This window comes from Nanorana parkeri, unplaced genomic scaffold (assembly GCF_000935625.1).
Source record: "Nanorana parkeri isolate BGI_ZX_2015 unplaced genomic scaffold, ASM93562v1 scaffold156, whole genome shotgun sequence".
Taxonomy (NCBI): domain Eukaryota; kingdom Metazoa; phylum Chordata; class Amphibia; order Anura; family Dicroglossidae; genus Nanorana; species Nanorana parkeri.
The window spans coordinates 249,946-270,427 of NW_017306424.1; the positions used below are offsets into that span (position 1 = coordinate 249,946).

Here is a 20,482-nt window from a genome sequence, read left to right on the forward strand (position 1 = left end):
CCCCACTGGTTGCAGGGTGTGGAGGATGGCCTTAGTGGCCAATAAGGAAATGGGAAGAACAAGGGGCAGGATTATGTATCTGTTAGGATGGGAATATTGAAATTACCATTGCTCATATGTATTTAAATATGTTCTCATTAATTCCTTCACTACCTAGTTATCCAGAGTTGGAATAAGCGTGTGCATATCATGGGTTCCAACACTTCATTGGCTACATGATTGTTCCATGCACCTTCAAAAACAGTGATTAAGCAATGGCTGCTATTTTTGTTTTTTAAATTACCTCTTTTTAGGTCGAAATAGTCTAAAATGAGTTCTTATAGGATGTTGTGGCTACAGTACTTTTCTCAATTTTATTGAATACATTCACATGTATGGCCATAATTTTGCCCATCACCCATTGCAAACCAGCTCAATGGACTGGGGCCAGAAAGATACAGCAAAGTGAACTGTCAACTGTGGAAATTATTTATAATGGAGAAAATGAAGGCTGCACACAGCAAATATTTTACACTTAGAAATACTAAAGACTGAGCTTTAAAGCCATTTTTTTTTTTTTTTGATATAGTCAGAAATAATTAAAATTTATATCAGGTTTTTATTCCTGCCTGTGACTCCACTGGAGTAATCACTTCCTGTCCCTGTAATGCCTGTATAAGATATGGGGTGGGGGGTATTACATAGTTACATAGTTACATAGTATTTGAGGTTGAATAAAGACATTAGTCCATCAAGTCCAACCTATTAGGATCTCATTCTAGGAGTACCTGTACCCCTGTATATTACGGTCCCTTAAGAAATCGTCCAAAAGTTTCTTGAACAATTCCACATTATTTGCTGAAATCACTGTCTGTGGCAGTGAGTTCCAGACCCTAACTGATCTTACTGTGAAGAACCCCCTTCGCCCCTTGTGCTGGAATTTTTTTTCCACCAATTTTAGGTGGTGGCCTCTAGTTTTTGTAACGGAGTTAATTTTAAACAGTTTATCGCTAATGTTGCTACCACCATTAAACATTTTGTACATGGAAATCATATCCCCCCTTAATCTCCTCACCTCTAATGTGAACATGTTTAAATTTAGTAGCCTCGTCTCGTAGCTCTGGTCCTCCATACCCCTAATTAGTTTGGTTGCCCTTCGCTGGACTTTTTCCAACTCAAGGACATCTTTTCTTAGTACTGGTGACCAGAACTGGACCGCGTACTCCAGATGAGGTCGAACCAATGATCTATAAAGTGGCAAAATTATAGACTTGTCCCTGCTAGACTTGTCCCTGCTAGACAAAGCAAGACCCTGCTAGCTTTGTTTACAGCAGCCTGGCACTGCAAACTACCTTTCAGTTTGTGGTCTACAATGACCCCCAAATCCTTCTCCATTTCTGACTTCCCACGCGCAGACAGCAACAAAAATAATTTTAGAGGTTCCAACCCTCCACTCTGCCCTGATGAAGGGGTCCTGTTGAGGCCCTGAAACATCACCTTTCTTTCTGTGAAAAGAAGAAAATTGTTCTCTTCTTGAGCTACAAAGGTGTGCTGGTGATGTTTTGATACTCTTGATGTTCTCGATTTCGGTCAACGTTACTAAGGCTCATTTCACATGCATACCTTCCATTCCATCTCAGCAGAGCATCATAGATGGATTGCCTGCTGGGTCGTATCAGAACAGAAACAGATGTCAGACATGTGACATCCGTGTCCATTCCAATTTTTACTCCATCCTGTAGAGGAAGAAAAAATGGACCCATGTAATCCCTATGGGGGCAAGATGTAAATAGACATGCTTTTATGCGCCTACATCCGGTCAGGTCTGCAGAAGCAAACTTCTTGTGTTTGGCCCCATGAAACTGAATGGGTCCAGATGGAAACAGACTCATATCCACTTACATCGGAAGGCCCAAAGGGATACATTGTGGTCCCTTTATGATCAGTCTAATCATGGGTCAAAACCTTACTAACATACGCCCATGTGAAAGGGGCCTTTATCACCCACAAAGACTGGAATCTGTATACTGTATGAAGTGTGCTGAACTGTATGATTTTCTATTCCATTGGCTTTAATGGATCATGTATATATCAGTTATTCATTATAATATATACTTTAACAAAAGTGAATCATGGCTCCGAATAAAACAAAACCCATCCGTCCAGTTTCTTTAGTTGTCATTTTTCCTTTATTCTTCCTTTATGCAGAAAGTGATGTTTACGATGATGTGGAAACTGATTTCCCACCTCCTCCTTTAGAAGCTAAGTAAGTATGATGCGCTGTAAGAACATTTTCACGGTTTCAGTTTATTGTTCAAGGCCTTCCACCAGAAAAGGAAAGCTTAATAAATGAACCAACACAATATCATCAAGTGGTTGTTACAGCCTTATACAAGGCTCTCTCTGGTTGCCGGCATACTAAATATAGTTGAATGTATGTGAACAACAATCCTCCAAATAATAAAGTTCAGGTGGTTTCAGTGAAGAGTGCTATTAATTCTACAGCATACAAAGACATTTTAGACAATTGTGCCTTTCCAACTTTGGGTAAATGTTTGGGAAAGATCTTTTCGTTTTTCAGCATGACTGTGTCACAAAGCCAGTTCCATAGAACTGCTAACCTTTTTCTGTCAAAAGTTTATTTGCAACATGTAGAGGGGACACTCCATCCAGATCTTCCCCACTGACGCGTTTCACTCTTGTTGGGTCCTAGTCTAGACCACTCCCGCCCTCATGTTGTTGTGCAACTGCAAGTCCCATGAGGCATTGTAAGACTGACAGTTACAGGCATGACTCCCAGAGGCAGAGGCATGATGGGATTTGTAATTAAGGCACAGCTGGAGGGCCAGCGTTGCCCAACCCTGGTCTAGGCTCATGCACATGGGGCATATGATTTTAGGTAGGATCTTGCTGTACATTGTATGCATGTAACACTTGTACTAACATTTACAAGCTTACAGTGTGCAGCGCAACTGTACCCTACTGGAGACACCTGTGTCCTAGAAACCAAAGATCCTAGGCAGTAATGCTGATTACATGCTGTTGCTAGTTCCCTGCCACTAAAGACACTAGGCGGCATGAGCCATCTGTGTCCTAGCAGACAAGGATGCTATATGGCTCCTGGGTTTATTATAACTGAAGCAGACAGAATCTGGCACAGTTGTCTATAGTAACCAGTCAGATTATCTTTGCAGCTTATTTAATTAAGCTTTCAAAATGAAAGAGGGAAGCAGTGACGTGACACTCTGGTGACAACTCCAAAATGTTGAATTTTTCCTCAATTTCTGTCTCTAAGACGAAGGTCACCAGAACCAATAAAGTGCTAAAAACGTTTTTAAAAATGGCTTTATATCCACTTCAAGAGATTATTTTGTTGGCACAAGTATCGTTTTTAAAGAAGCAGTGATTTTAACATCACTTAAAGGGTAACAATAATAATAAATAATTCTTTTAAATATCATGCCTGGGGGGTCCCCTTAACCTGCACTGCGGCATATATGTGCAGTATATACTGTACATCAAGCATCCATAACCCCTTAGGACCACTGTGAACTGACACTAGGGTTGCCACCTGTCTGGGATTGACCCGGACAGTCCAGGTTTTTAAGCCTGTCTGGGTTACCTAGCAGCTGAGAACCGGATACAACATGTCAGGCAGACAGGGGTAGCCAAAATTAAAATAGGGACTACTGGCTCCCCACTAAAAAATAGAATTAAATAATGTGGTTAATTGATATGCAAATTGGGCACCGCACCCCTTCCCCATTGTAGAAGGTGGTGCAGTCCTGCAAGTGTCTAGGAGCGGGAAAGGTATTTCAGCTTGCTTTTGTATCTCTATCTGTATCTGTAATCTGTGTGTGGCTGTCAGCCTCTGTGGTTAACAGACATAATTGTGTAGCTCTCTCATGCCTTTTTGCAGCCCTCCAACAGTTTAATTCACTTTGAATGAGACCCCTGGCTGCTTTATATTTTCTTAAACAGTTTTGCAGCTAAAATCTCTGGAAAGGACTTTGAGTGTCTGCACAGCTAGGTAAAAGTCCACATAGCCCACTTTAGAGCCTGCCAGGATGTGCGCATATGCCCCCCAGAGTGTCCGCATAGCCCACCAGGGTGTGCGCATAGCCCACCAGGGTGTCCGCATAGCCCAACAGGGTGTCCGCATAGCCCACCAGAGTGTCCGCATAGCCCACCTGAGAGCCCGCGGAGTCCACCTGAGAGCCCGCGGAGTCCACCTGAGAGTGCACACAGCCCTGGCGAGAGCACACACAGGCCACTTGAGACCATGGAGAAATCAGACTGCCACCCCGGAGCAACACAGAGTATGTAGCTTCATATTATTTTGTATTGCTGGGATCGAATCCTCTATAGCCAGTCTCCTTACATCCTCCCCGGCTGTCTCTCCTCACGCTTTCTCTCTTCGCTCTCTCCTCTATATTCTCCCGAAAAATTGAAAAATTGCCGCGTGCAGCGCTAGAGTGTTCAGGTTCCACTTGAAGAAAAGGTGCCAACCCTAGTTTAACCTAGCGTTCACAAACAAGAAAGACAAGACTTAACATTCATACTATTTGATGGGACCATTTGCTGAGGTAGAAGAAATGACAGTTATACTTTCATTTGTTTTAGTTTATTTACAAGCAAAAGAAATGACACTTTGGGAAGGTCACAGGATCAGAAGACTCTAAAGAGACTGGAAAAAGAGGAGAAGGAATTCAGGAAAAAATTCAAGGTAACATTTTAGTGAATCATAAGCCTTTGTGATTGTTTGAAAAACATTTTCTGGTCTTTCTATATATTGGAAGGTGAGGTATCTCTCTTACATTGCTTGCACTGGTTTATGGATGATTGCTGAGTGCTCCCTTGTAGTGATGGGCTGAACACCCCCATGAAAAAAGTTTTAATTCGAACTCAAACTCAATGCAGGTCTATGGGGGTAAAACTTTGAAATCAAATGTCCCCATTTTGAAGCCTTATATGCAATTTATTGGCCATAAAAAGGGTATGGGGATCCGGGTACTGCCCTAGGGGAACATGAATCAATGAAAAATAAACTTTTAAACCATACCGTTTTTAAAGGAGAACTATGAGATGAGTGATTTCCACTCACCTCATAGTTCTAGCCGACCTGTGACCATGAGACTGTCACAGGTCGGCTCAGTAGATCGGGAGGTGAGCGAACACATACCGGGTTCGCTCACCTCTCGATCCTGTCACAGCTCTCTGCCGGGACAGGGGGAGGGGCTGGATTCCCCTCTCCCCGCTCCGATCTGCCAGCGCTGACTGGCAGAACGGATGGGCCTCTAGATAGGCAGAGCCAGCTGCCACTCACGCAGCTGGCCGGATCCCGACGTCCAGGTCGGGATCCGCTCCGGCTGCGGCGTCTCAGTATACCGCTCGCGGTATACTGAGCTTACGGTAACGGGAGGACGCTAGTTTGTGTCCTCCCGTTACCCTAAGGAGAACTATGGGGAAAAACACTGACCACATAGTTCTCCTTTAACAGAGCAGTGATTTTAACATTGCTTAAAGGGTAACAATAAAAATGAAACATTTATTTAAATATCGTGCCTGGGGAGGTCCCCTTAAACTGCCTGTAAAGTGGCGGATCTGTACGATGTGTAGAACCTACTGCAGCAGTTCCCCCTCCCTTTAGGTCTGCTAGGAATGTTAGTAGGGACCCCATTTAAAAAAAAAAAAAAAAAAAATGTGCAGAGTTTCCCCTCAAAGTCATACCAGGCCCTTAATGTCTGGTAGGAATTTTGGGAGGGAGCCATAAAAATTTTTTGACGACCGCCGTCCCGTCGCTGCGTCGAACACCCGCCGCAGAATGGCATTTTGATAGATGCATTTTGATAGAAGCTAGAAGTGACAGCTAGCTCCACCCAACTGTTTACAGTTGTAACAGGTGAGTCATGATTGGGCAGAGTCACATTTCTCTGTGCCCTGATTGGGCAAAGTGTTGCACCTGAACTGTGGTCAGGTGCAAGGCTTTAGCCAATCAGGGCACACAAGGCACAGTGCCTTGTGCGGGCGAATAGCCCGCCGAACGCCCTGACAGTTCGTGTGTTCGCAGAACACACAAACTGCCGATGTTCGAGTCAAACTCCTGTTGGGCTTGAACATCGAGCCCATCACTACTCCCTTGCCTATTTGTTTTAAAAATCAGTGGCTGAGTGGTTAGTACTTCTGCCTTGCAGCACTGAGATCTGCAAGGAGTTTGCATGTTCTCAATGTGCTGTGTGGGTTTCCTGTGCGTACTCCAGTTTCCTCCCACACTCAAAAGACATGCTGGAAGGTTAACTGTCTAAAATTGGCCCAGTATGTATGTGTGATAGGCAGCTTAGATTGTGAGCTCCTTGAGGGCAAGGACTGATGTGCATGTGCACTATGTAAAGGGCTGTGTAAATTGTCACCACTATATAAAACACCTTCAATAACTAAATACATAAACATATATGGGAAAAGATATCCTAAACTCTGATTAACAGCCTAATCAGTTAAAAGGATAACTTTAATAAACCCCTCTAATTAGTTTATTTGCTGCTCCTCACTTTCACCTTGTTGGTTGTTTTGTAAAATAATCTTTTATGCAGCATCACATGAATTTTTATTCAAAGTAAAAACACATACAGTCTTTACAACAGATTTGTACCCCCTGGATCCTTCCTTAGGTAACACAAGAATGATGTACAGTCTAAGGCCCCGCAACACGATTGATGCGTCCAGCGGTAATGATTGGTTCCAAACTGCATGTAATGGTATTACATACTATCATATGCAGTGTGCCAGCGTTTAAATGCAGTGGTTGTCACACAATCATTAACTTGAATGGGTGACAGCTTCCCCTCGTAAGAGGTAGATCTACTACATTGTAAGTTCTCATAGGCAAGGTCCTCCTAACCCTATTGTACCGAAATTGTACTGTCTTGTACTGTCTCCCTCATTTTGTAAAGCGCTGCACAAGCTGCTGGCGTTATATAAATATTGTATAATAATAATAATAATAATAATTATTAGGGATTCCTGCTGCAGGAAAAAGCAAGCAAGTTCCTGAAGCAGGAATTCCTAATCGCTCTTAAAGATAACAGGAAATATGTAAGATCTGTTCTCACAGCAGATTACCATCTCTAATTATTTCCATACAAACAATACACCTGCGGATATATTTTAACAACATATTGCACACCAAAGCACCATATTAATGTTGATCTGATTTCGCCCAGGAATTGCAAAAAAACACAAACATAACAACAAAGGACTAAAGAACCAAATGTAAATCACAATCAAAAATGTAAACCTTTCAGTTGAATCATATAAAGATCTGCAATCCATTTCACCTCCTTTCGTGTTTAGGTTGATTCCCTATCACCCCCTCTATGCACTAATGTTACCTGATTTATAAATCTTAGTTGGGAAACAGAGAAGGGAATTTATCAACACTGGAGCAGGCAAAATCTAGAGCATCTGTGCATGGCAACCAATCAGCTTCTCTGTTTCATTTTCAAATTTTAACTGAACAAACTGAAGGGTGAATCTAATTGGTTGCCATGCACAGCTGCTCCAGGTTTTGTCTGCGCCAGTTTTGAATAATTCCCCTTAGAATGTTTATCCTTAATTAAATGTCTTGCTGGTGCAAGTTTTAACTGTGGAGACCGGATAGACTATTTGTGTTGAGATAATCGATCTTTCAGTTTTTGAGATGTCTCAACCACATAGCATAGCCACGAGCACATTAATATACATGATATCCCTCTGATGCCCTGGGTTGTGGGCAGGCCCTTGGCATCCTCACTTACAATGCAGGACTGCTGGTCCTGCATTGTATGTGATGACATCAGAATCATGAAGAGAAGTAGCTTTGGTGGACTGGTCGCATGCAGAGGAGGAAGCTTGCTGGAGTGAGGTATAAGGTAAGTAAAACTGCATTTAAAGGTAACCTAGACGCAAAAGCGATGCCCCACTGCATAAGTTTTGATTTTTTTCAACTTTAACAGACTGGTTTGGTATCCTCATACCCTAGTTATAAAAAGAGTCTTACTTCTCTTATAAAAACTGTTTACTGTTTCAGCTAAGAGCGTCATTGTTACATTGTGTTATATTTGTGGTCAGCAATGTCAACAAACACAGTCTTTGTTCTGCAGTTCACAGGTGATATCAGAGTGCTCTCCACAGTCCAGGTAGTGTTAAATCTATCAATGAAGAAATGGGGATCCAAAGACTTACCTCTGAAAGCGGGAGAAACCTTGGATGTCATACAACATACCAGTGATTCCACAGTCCTGTGTAAAAATAGTGAGTGCAAATGTAAGTACAGAAAGGTCACATGGTGGAATTTCCTTTCACTGTGTAATGACAAGACATGGTCATGTTGCTTGCAATAAGCAGGTATTCCTGATTTGCTCCACCCGTAACAAAAACAATGCTCTGAGTCTGTTTATATTGCGCTATCCCCCTTTAGCCTGCTGCGTAAAGTGATTTCTGTGTGTGTGTTCAGGACCTGTCATTAGTGACTGTGTGATCTGAGCCAAACGTAGACACACCCAAATTAGCAATAGTATTTAGTACAGCAACTGGGAACTAGAGTCCCTGTGGTTCAAAAAAAAAGCCCAATTCAGTCCAAAATATTTTATGTTGTTTTGGATAGAGCAAGGAAGATTGAGAACCTCTATCAGGTTTGCTATTGACAATATGTATGTGAGCATGTGAGGGTGCCAAACAATTGTTCTTAGACTCCATAATGATGTTTTATGGATTCCACAAATGACAACCGGAAAACAAAGAAAAGCAGTCAACGTGTTTCTCAGCGCTTTGCTGAGTCCAACTCACAGTCAGTTGAATCTTCAAGCTCTGATGAAGGGGGATTCCTTTGCATTAACTGCCCCAAAACGCATTGACTGCCTTTGCAGTGTGTCTCATACCCCCGCCAGGTAGATTTACCCTATTTGTCTGAGTGGCCATTGTCACCAACACATGATTGTTGGGGAAATCCAAACTTTTACAAGAGGTGAGGTTAAATCTTCCAATAGAGATTTCTTCTCCTTTGACAGCTGTCTAAGAGGGGAATCCATCCCAGTTTGTATAGATTTCCTATCACTTCCTGCTGTGTCTAACGTACAGGATGTGAAGGGAAATCTACTCAAAGGAACACAGCAAAAGTTACCTGACAAAGCGTTTAAACTGAAAAGAAATGTTTTAGCTATGCATACACTTTAATGGACATGCTGGAACTAAAATCCTTTGCATAAAAGGGGTAGGCCAGGGACAGACAGGTGAGAAGGAAAGCCCTCCAGCCAGGAAATATGGTGAGCTCTATCTGACTTTCTGCAGCATCTAATGAGTGAGTGAAATCATAGTGAGCAGTTTCAGTACAGGAGAATAGCCCGTGCAATTGTATTCATTGTTTATTCAACACATGCATGGTAAAAATCAGTCTATTTATAATTCAAGTAAGAGCTCCTGTATGACGGTCTAAACAAGTACCAAGTCTAGTTACTATGTGATCAGGGCCGGATTTACTCCCCCTGCCGCCCCAAGGCCAGGTTCCACAATACGCCCCAGTTTCTTTATTTGTGTCTCACACCCTACCCCCCAGACACTGCAGCTCACAGTGGGAGACTTTCAGCAGGATAGGCAGTGCTGCCAATCCATTAAGCAGTGGACAGGTCTAGGTGGTCGGGCATTGTATGACGAGCTGTGGGCTTGTGGATCAGCAGTGACAATGCTGATATGGCTACATTGCAACATTTGCAGGGTAAGCTGATATGGCTTAACCTGCAACATTTTTTCTTCCCACTGTAGTGCAAACAGGTACAGCTTACATGAAAGTGGCAACTCTGCTCTGAATTCATGAGCAGTGCAGCATCGTGGCCACCCTATCACAGAGAGTTGCATAAGATGGACTATCACTAGCAGGATTAGAGTTTGTTGGACATTACAGGGGGACTAAGAGAAAACTGTAATGTACTTATATTAGATGCTGCATTATGTATTTGTTTAGTGGTAGGCCATACTGTAGTTCTCCTTTCATGTATTTGTTTTGCAATAGTTAAAAATAATAAAACTATATTGTTTTGCAGATGGTTACGTATTACGGAGCAACATCATTGTTATGTAAGTATGTTTTCATTGTTATTTGTTTCATTGTTATTTATACATCTAGGAATTGGGAAGCTGCAATTTATTAAATTTTTACTTTTGGGTTTACATTAGATACACTTTAAACATATTGGTGTACATTATACTAATAATGAAAGGTTTATACTCTTGTTATTGTTCACCTTTGTACTATTACTAATATTACATAATTGATTAATTTTTTTTTGCAGTGATGATGGAGAAATTTATGACGATATTGGAGAAGGTATGTTTATCAATATTTATGTCCTTATAATCTTTGCAGATGTTTTTGGTATGGTAAAGAACATAAAAGAAGATAACCATATGTGTAATAATTGAGTACATACCGATATATATACCTGTATATTACATATATACTGTAAATGGAGCCAGAAGCCATAGCACGTTTTGTATACAGAATTCAGCAGTAGGCAGTGAGTATACACTTTGAGAAAACCATGGCTGCTGTAATTAAACAGCTGAGTGGCTCACTCTTGATATTGGGCGGGTGGCTATCCCGGGCTCCGCACGTTTGCTCTCTGTACCTCGCGTTTGCTCTCTGTACCTCGATCAGAGGGAGATCAGGTCACTTTCAGCAGCTGATTCCCCTCAGATCACTGGACCTTGAAGTGATGTGTATTACATCACTTCCGGTTTCAAGCTGTCATTTCTCCAGCTGCTGTAGCCAGAGAATCAGCTTCTTTGGAGTCCCTTGGCCTCTCTATATGTCTCCATAAAGAGGACCTGTCACTGTATATGTGCTATCACATATGACAGCAATAAAGTTAAAGGAGAACTGTGGGGTGAGTAAATGACAATTAGAAAATTATTATTTTTTTAGGTACTTTTTTTCTTTATATAGTAAAAAATAAAACTCCCCAGTGGTGATTAAACACCACCAAAAGGAAGCTCTATCTGTCCCTAAAGAAATTATATAGAATTAATTTCGGTACAGCGTTGCACGACGGAATAAATGTCGAAGTACCTCAGCGCTGAATACGGAAAAGCAGCCTAGACAGGAAGGGGGTTAACATGTTGACATCCGCGGTGTTAAACCCCCTCCAGGCCATTTTTCAGTATTCAGCGCTGCGGTACTTTGACTGACCTTTATTCCGTCATGCAACGCTGAATTTTATACCCTTTTTTGGGGACAGATAGAGCTTTCTTTTGGTGGTACTTATTCACCACTGGGGTTTTTATTTTTTTACTATATTAAGGAAAAATTACCGAAATTTAAAAAAAAAAAAACAGTTTCCCCTATATTAAATGATAAAACATTTATTATTACCCAATTTTGTGGTAAAATATAAAAGATGGGGTCACGTCGGGTAAAAAGACACCAAACATGTCAAGCCTTAAAATTGCGTGCGCGCGCGAAACCTCAAGAAACGATAATACCCAAAATTGGCCACAGGCGACGCTTTAAAAGCTGTTAGCGCTCATCAATTTAGTGTTATCAGTGATTGATGGCCCTAAAATGATTGCTCTCACTGCGACGTTCGCGGCGATATGTAACATGTGTAGCGCAATTGTTGGACCCCTAGGACCCCTAATGTCACCTGTGGCAATTGTTGGACCCCTAGGACCCCTAATGTCACCTGTGGACCCCAAAAGAAGCTGATGAAGCAGAGATCTGCTTCATCAGCTTCTTTTCTCTGGCTATAGCAGCCAGATGACTGACAGGTGAATGCGGAAGTGATGTAATACACATCACTTCTGCATTCACAGCCCGGAGGGAGACAGCAAGGAGCTGATCTCTCTCCCTCTTCCTCCTGACGCCCTCCGAGCCGGTCCCGGGCCGCAGATGGGGCAGCGGATTTCGGGATTGCAGGTGAGGTGTCAGGGGGGGAAGGGGGCAAAAAACCGGCGGCGGCGAAAAACAAGCACATATAGACGATCGGCGGGCTATGGAGCCGCCGATCGTCTATATGTTTAACACCCGGTAACGGGTGTTTGCATTGGTCGGTTCTTTTCTTCCCGTGCGTGCCCGCTAGGGGGCGTGCGCGAGCAAAAAAAAATGCTACCCGCCAATGCAGCAGTGCCGTCCGTCCGTTTTTTTACAACGGGCGGACGGCAAGTGGTTACAGAGACAATGTCACCTTGCCCATGCAGGACTAAATTACAGCTTGTTTGTTCCCCCCCACGCCCCAGTTATAGTCACTTTACCAGCACTCCCTGCCAGCTTCTGCCTCCACTGCAGTTGGCACTGAAATCCAAGATGTTTTCTGTGTTGGTGGTTATGAGGAGTGGTTATGTCACCACCTCTCTCCCTCCCAGTGCATGGACCTAGAGATTGGCTTCTAGACCAGTGGTTCTCAACCTGTGTAACCTCAGGACCCACATTTGTCCTGCGTCATTAAGTCATGACCCAAGTTGCACTGCAATGGAACGCACAGCATTGAGGTACTGCGCGTTCCGATGCGGGTGATAGAACTGTGGGTGGGAGGTGCATTTGGGGTGCCATTCAAATGAATGGCAATGCACTTCTCACACCAAAATGCGTGGTAGGTGCGATTGCGAAGTACAGTGCGTTAATTGCACGGGACTGTGTGATTAACGCACTGTACTAGTGTGAATGGGCCCTCAAAAACATACAACCACATACCCAATCTCACACATACACACTCATGGGCTGCTGTACTGTGATGGAGCTCCATCCATATGTGCAGTGCTTGTACAGCTCCCTTGCACACCCTGTAGCGGTGCCGAGAGCCAGTATGTTACATCACACAGGTACAGGCAACTCTACATGGACCTGGGAGCCCACCCCACCTCAACCTGACACTTGGCACTGGGCAGCATATTTTGAATGGCTGCTTGGAGCAAGAACTGACATTGCTGCACTAGGGGGAGCCTGATGAGCCTCTCACCTAGAAAAGTGGAAGGCATACGGGGACCCACTGAACACAGGGTCGCGACCCACTTTTGGGTTACGACCCACCAGTTGAGAACCAAGGGTCTAGACCATTTGGTGTACTGGTGACACTTTGCTTCCTCATTGATTACAAAGTAATTCACAATTATGATCTGTTGTAATAAAAAACAACTATTACCTGCCCCTCTGTGGGGCACTGAATGACTTCCATGCACTGAATATTTAACAGCAGAATTCTTCTTGTCCATTCTGTATTAGAGGAACCCTGTACTGACATAATATGTAGATTGCCACTCTTGTTATGCAAATGCTAGTTGCCTGGTTCTCATTCTAATCCAAAGGCTTCAATGCTTTCTGAGTCACCTGACTCAGGATAAGTATGCAAATCAGAACTTCTGACTTCCCTAGTTGCATACTTGTTTTGGGTCAGTGACTCAGGGTATAGAGACCATATACAGCCAAGTTACTAACATTTTCAAAGAAAGCCATCAGTAGCAGCCTCACTGCACTCTCTTAGGAGAAAATGTAAAAGATGTGCAAGATTTCATTTATCCAGGTCATGGTATAGCTAGTAATAGTCACATAGAAATGGACATGTTCTGTAGTGTTTAAAAGATCACCCACATAAAATGCCATTATAAAATCTCAATTCACACCTTCGGCCATGTAACTCAAAAAACCTGTCACAGGCTTCATGGCACCATGGAGATTGGACGATTGGTTTGGCCATGTTCTTGGACAATCTTCATTACACCATACTGACTGGAGAGAAACATTGAGAACAAAAGAGATGTAAGTTTTAAGTTACCAACAACATGAGGTATAAAGATCAATTTTGTTATAGTCAAAGAATCTTAAAATCAAGTAAGAAAACATAAAATATGTCCATTGTGGTAAACACACCAGTTATAAATAGAGAAATTTAAGTTTAGAACCTCCCATATATTACCTCAATCCTCACCATACAGCCTATTATCATGTGTATATATGTTTTTTTTCACATATACCATTAGACTGTGGCACAGTCTAATGCCATTGATTTAAAGCTGAATCTTGCAGTCAGATGAGGATAACTCAGTGGGGGGCATTATTAAAAGTGTCTTAGACCAACTTGGCCTTAAGTGAAGTTCAGCCAGTCATTTTCTAAGCTGTGTAGAAAAAAAAGGAAATATAGAAACAGATTGCTTGCTATGGGCAATGGTACCAGTTAACATAGAACTTGTCCCAGACAAGTTCTGTGTTTCCAAGAGCCAAACTATCTGCTTCATTAAAAATTACAGGAGGTAATGTAATTGAACCAAGCATGTAGTCCTTTAAATGTTAGCCTCCCAGATATATCTGCAGGAGTAATACAGGTGGTTCCAGATCATCAATGGCTCTTATTTTGGGCTTCAGATCACCAATGGCTCATATATGGGCCTTAGATCCCCAGTGGGTCTTATATAATGGCTTCAGATCACCAATGGCTCCTTTATGAGCGTCAGATCACCAATGGCTCCTATATGGGCTTTAGATCACCAATGACTCCAATATGGGCTTCAGATCATCAATGGATCATATATGGGCCTTAGATCACCATTGGGTCCTATATGGGCTTCAGATCACCAATGGTTCCTACATGGGCTTCAGATCACCAATGGCTCCTATATGGGCCTTCGATCACCAATGTCTCCTATATGGGCCTTAGATCACCAATGACTCCTATATGGGCTTCAGATTACCAATGGTTCCAATATGGGGTTCAGATCATCAATGGCTCATATATGGGCCTTAGATCACCAATGGGTCCTACATGGGCTTTCGATCACCAATGGCTCCTATTTGAGCTTCAGATTATCAATGGCTCCTATATGGGCTCCAGATCATCAATGGCTCCTGTATGGGTTTCAGATAACAAGTGGCTCCTATATGGGCTTTAACCTATCTTAAAATGTGTTCAGAGAAACATATTAATACTTGGATGGGACCTATATCAGGTTTCGATAAATGGCACTATGTATTGAAATGGTATATGTTGAACAGTAGTGCAAAAATGCCAAAAGTTCCAACTGGATGTACACATCAAATACTAGAGCCCAAAAGCAGAAAAATAAATCGGGGGATCCCCACAGACAAAAATGAGAGCACCTCCACAGATTACTTGGGGGTTACCTTTTTCAGAATTCTTTAGGCTAATCACATGACACACTGGATCATCTCCCTCTTCAGTCTTCTCTTGGTAGATCTATAATTATCCAGAGATCTGCACTGCCATGATAACCTCAATGCTGCATTCCACGTCAATATAGTATGAATGCAGGGCACCATGTTGATGCTCTCTCTGCGCTCTCTGCCCACTCTGTGGTCCCATGATACCTTGCATTCTCAGTATGTCCTAGTCTTTTGGGTTCAGTGCTGCTGGGCTGACTTTTTACTTCCAGATGCTGCTGGGGGACCTTTTTATTTAAAAAAAAATTGCCCAGAGTTGAGCTTTAAAGTGATTAAGTTTACCATAGGGGTCTAAATGCTGGGGTATGTTCCCAACATTCCTTAGTCCTCCAACAGTGGGGGCACCTTAGATGAGCGGCTAAACATTTTCAATACTACAGAACCAATCTGGTTGAAGGTTACTAATTACTGCTAGCTATGTCAGTCACATGGTCTCTGCCAAAGGAGGTATCAGTGTTCAGGTAGAACTCAGGATTCAAGCCCTTTACCTGCAACCACATGATCATTGCACTGGCATTTGGTCATGTGATCGTGGAGAATTGTTTATTTCAGGTAGGCTTGTGACATTTCTTTATTGCTTTTCACTATCACTAACGCTGAGGATTATAACAGAATCATCATCAGACAGTATGGTTAGTGGGTGGCAGACAAATGCAGTTATAAGTTTTTATTACTCTTTTTTTACAGATTGCATCTATGATAATGACTGAGCCTACGTTGACACCTTCCTGCAACTTCATACATCACCCTCTCTATAGGCTCTTGCGCGGCATGGAAAGGATTGCCACACCGTTTATAATATTGTTGTAAATATGATCACTTCTATGTGCACTTGTGTTTTCACACCTTACTTTGCAAAAAAAATTTGATGTTATCTGCGGCATGTACTTTCTATAAAGGAAAAATACTTGTGGCAAACAAAAACAAAAAAATCCAAATGGTTTGATGCCACATTAAAAGTATCCAGCTCAGCATACAGGGTAACTGTTGTATAGGTTCAGCAAGGGAAGGGGTCACTGTGTTTTCATGCAAGGCCAAACAAGTTTTTGACATGTATGTTTTATGTTCTTGTTGTGTCATATTTTTCTAGTAATATCTCACAATCAGGGTTGTAGCACTTATCTGTATATGGATAAAGTCATACAGGCTTGCCAAATTACAGTTAGGGGAAAGCCACCTGCCGGCAAATCTACCTGAGAAGGGTAATGCTTCCCAGACTGTCTATAACCTGGACCTGTGAACATTTTGCTTAACGTTGAACTCTTGGATGAGCAAATATTGTGTAAGTGGAGAGTCATGTGTATTCTTACTTGAATAGTCTATATGTTTAACACCCGGTAACGGGTGTTTGCATTGGTCGGTTCTTTTCTTCCCGTGCGTGCCCGCTAGGGGGCGTGCGCGAGCAAAAAAAAATGCTACCCGCCAATGCAGCAGTGCCGTCCGTCCGTTTTTTTACAACGGGCGGACGGCAAGTGGTTACAGAGACAATGTCACCTTGCCCATGCAGGACTAAATTACAGCTTGTTTGTTCCCCCCCACGCCCCAGTTATAGTCACTTTACCAGCACTCCCTGCCAGCTTCTGCCTCCACTGCAGTTGGCACTGAAATCCAAGATGTTTTCTGTGTTGGTGGTTATGAGGAGTGGTTATGTCACCACCTCTCTCCCTCCCAGTGCATGGACCTAGAGATTGGCTTCTAGACCAGTGGTTCTCAACCTGTGTAACCTCAGGACCCACATTTGTCCTGCGTCATTAAGTCATGACCCAAGTTGCACTGCAATGGAACGCACAGCATTGAGGTACTGCGCGTTCCGATGCGGGTGATAGAACTGTGGGTGGGAGGTGCATTTGGGGTGCCATTCAAATGAATGGCAATGCACTTCTCACACCAAAATGCGTGGTAGGTGCGATTGCGAAGTACAGTGCGTTAATTGCACGGGACTGTGTGATTAACGCACTGTACTAGTGTGAATGGGCCCTCAAAAACATACAACCACATACCCAATCTCACACATACACACTCATGGGCTGCTGTACTGTGATGGAGCTCCATCCATATGTGCAGTGCTTGTACAGCTCCCTTGCACACCCTGTAGCGGTGCCGAGAGCCAGTATGTTACATCACACAGGTACAGGCAACTCTACATGGACCTGGGAGCCCACCCCACCTCAACCTGACACTTGGCACTGGGCAGCATATTTTGAATGGCTGCTTGGAGCAAGAACTGACATTGCTGCACTAGGGGGAGCCTGATGAGCCTCTCACCTAGAAAAGTGGAAGGCATACGGGGACCCACTGAACACAGGGTCGCGACCCACTTTTGGGTTACGACCCACCAGTTGAGAACCAAGGGTCTAGACCATTTGGTGTACTGGTGACACTTTGCTTCCTCATTGATTACAAAGTAATTCACAATTATGATCTGTTGTAATAAAAAACAACTATTACCTGCCCCTCTGTGGGGCACTGAATGACTTCCATGCACTGAATATTTAACAGCAGAATTCTTCTTGTCCATTCTGTATTAGAGGAACCCTGTACTGACATAATATGTAGATTGCCACTCTTGTTATGCAAATGCTAGTTGCCTGGTTCTCATTCTAATCCAAAGGCTTCAATGCTTTCTGAGTCACCTGACTCAGGATAAGTATGCAAATCAGAACTTCTGACTTCCCTAGTTGCATACTTGTTTTGGGTCAGTGACTCAGGGTATAGAGACCATATACAGCCAAGTTACTAACATTTTCAAAGAAAGCCATCAGTAGCAGCCTCACTGCACTCTCTTAGGAGAAAATGTAAAAGATGTGCAAGATTTCATTTATCCAGGTCATGGTATAGCTAGTAATAGTCACATAGAAATGGACATGTTCTGTAGTGTTTAAAAGATCACCCACATAAAATGCCATTATAAAATCTCAATTCACACCTTCGGCCATGTAACTCAAAAAACCTGTCACAGGCTTCATGGCACCATGGAGATTGGACGATTGGTTTGGCCATGTTCTTGGACAATCTTCATTACACCATACTGACTGGAGAGAAACATTGAGAACAAAAGAGATGTAAGTTTTAAGTTACCAACAACATGAGGTATAAAGATCAATTTTGTTATAGTCAAAGAATCTTAAAATCAAGTAAGAAAACATAAAATATGTCCATTGTGGTAAACACACCAGTTATAAATAGAGAAATTTAAGTTTAGAACCTCCCATATATTACCTCAATCCTCACCATACAGCCTATTATCATGTGTATATATGTTTTTTTTCACATATACCATTAGACTGTGGCACAGTCTAATGCCATTGATTTAAAGCTGAATCTTGCAGTCAGATGAGGATAACTCAGTGGGGGGCATTATTAAAAGTGTCTTAGACCAACTTGGCCTTAAGTGAAGTTCAGCCAGTCATTTTCTAAGCTGTGTAGAAAAAAAAGGAAATATAGAAACAGATTGCTTGCTATGGGCAATGGTACCAGTTAACATAGAACTTGTCCCAGACAAGTTCTGTGTTTCCAAGAGCCAAACTATCTGCTTCATTAAAAATTACAGGAGGTAATGTAATTGAACCAAGCATGTAGTCCTTTAAATGTTAGCCTCCCAGATATATCTGCAGGAGTAATACAGGTGGTTCCAGATCATCAATGGCTCTTATTTTGGGCTTCAGATCACCAATGGCTCATATATGGGCCTTAGATCCCCAGTGGGTCTTATATAATGGCTTCAGATCACCAATGGCTCCTTTATGAGCGTCAGATCACCAATGGCTCCTATATGGGCTTTAGATCACCAATGACTCCAATATGGGCTTCAGATCATCAATGGATCATATATGGGCCTTAGATCACCATTGGGTCCTATATGGGCTTCAGATCACCAATGGTTCCTACATGGGCTTCAGATCACCAATGGCTCCTATATGGGCCTTCGATCACCAATGTCTCCTATATGGGCCTTAGATCACCAATGACTCCTATATGGGCTTCAGATTACCAATGGTTCCAATATGGGGTTCAGATCATCAATGGCTCATATATGGGCCTTAGATCACCAATGGGTCCTACATGGGCTTTCGATCACCAATGGCTCCTATTTGAGCTTCAGATTATCAATGGCTCCTATATGGGCTCCAGATCATCAATGGCTCCTGTATGGGTTTCAGATAACAAGTGGCTCCTATATGGGCTTTAACCTATCTTAAAATGTGTTCAGAGAAACATATTAATACTTGGATGGGACCTATATCAGGTTTCGATAAATGGCACTATGTATTGAAATGGTATATGTTGAACAGTAGTGCAAAAATGCCAAAAGTTCCAACTGGATGTACACATCAAATACTAGAGCCCAAAAGCAGAAAAATAAATCGGGGGATCCCCACAGACAAAAATGAGAGCACCTCCACAGATTACTTGGGGGTTACCTTTTTCAGAATTCTTTAGGCTAATCACATGACACACTGGATCATCTCCCTCTTCAGTCTTCTCTTGGTAGATCTATAATTATCCAGAGATCTGCACTGCCATGATAACCTCAATGCTGCATTCCACGTCAATATAGTATGAATGCAGGGCACCATGTTGATGCTCTCTCTGCGCTCTCTGCCCACTCTGTGGTCCCATGATACCTTGCATTCTCAGTATGTCCTAGTCTTTTGGGTTCAGTGCTGCTGGGCTGACTTTTTACTTCCAGATGCTGCTGGGGGACCTTTTTATTTAAAAAAAAATTGCCCAGAGTTGAGCTTTAAAGTGATTAAGTTTACCATAGGGGTCTAAATGCTGGGGTATGTTCCCAACATTCCTTAGTCCTCCAACAGTGGGGGCACCTTAGATGAGCGGCTAAACATTTTCAATACTACAGAACCAATCTGGTTGAAGGTTACTAATTACTGCTAGCTATGTCAGTCACATGGTCTCTGCCAAAGGAGGTATCAGTGTTCAGGTAGAACTCAGGATTCAAGCCCTTTACCTGCAACCACATGATCATTGCACTGGCATTTGGTCATGTGATCGTGGAGAATTGTTTATTTCAGGTAGGCTTGTGACATTTCTTTATTGCTTTTCACTATCACTAACGCTGAGGATTATAACAGAATCATCATCAGACAGTATGGTTAGTGGGTGGCAGACAAATGCAGTTATAAGTTTTTATTACTCTTTTTTTACAGATTGCATCTATGATAATGACTGAGCCTACGTTGACACCTTCCTGCAACTTCATACATCACCCTCTCTATAGGCTCTTGCGCGGCATGGAAAGGATTGCCACACCGTTTATAATATTGTTGTAAATATGATCACTTCTATGTG

The 20,482-nt window shown here is 42.5% G+C and overlaps 1 protein-coding gene across 1 annotated transcript in view; it reads left to right on the forward strand.

The window, feature by feature from the left end:
- The window catches only part of FYB (FYN binding protein), a 64,922-nt gene extending 48,970 nt beyond the window's left edge, over positions 1-15,952 (forward strand). The window contains exons 13-18 of the mRNA XM_018554388.1: positions 2,188-2,245; positions 4,603-4,705; positions 8,118-8,280; positions 10,053-10,086; positions 10,302-10,336; positions 15,863-15,952. Of these exons, the coding sequence (XP_018409890.1) occupies positions 2,188-2,245; positions 4,603-4,705; positions 8,118-8,280; positions 10,053-10,086; positions 10,302-10,336; positions 15,863-15,885 (416 nt within the window). The 3' untranslated portion in view covers positions 15,886-15,952. The remainder of the gene's footprint in view (positions 1-2,187; positions 2,246-4,602; positions 4,706-8,117; positions 8,281-10,052; positions 10,087-10,301; positions 10,337-15,862) is intronic.
- The last annotated feature ends 4,530 nt before the right edge of the window (positions 15,953-20,482 follow it).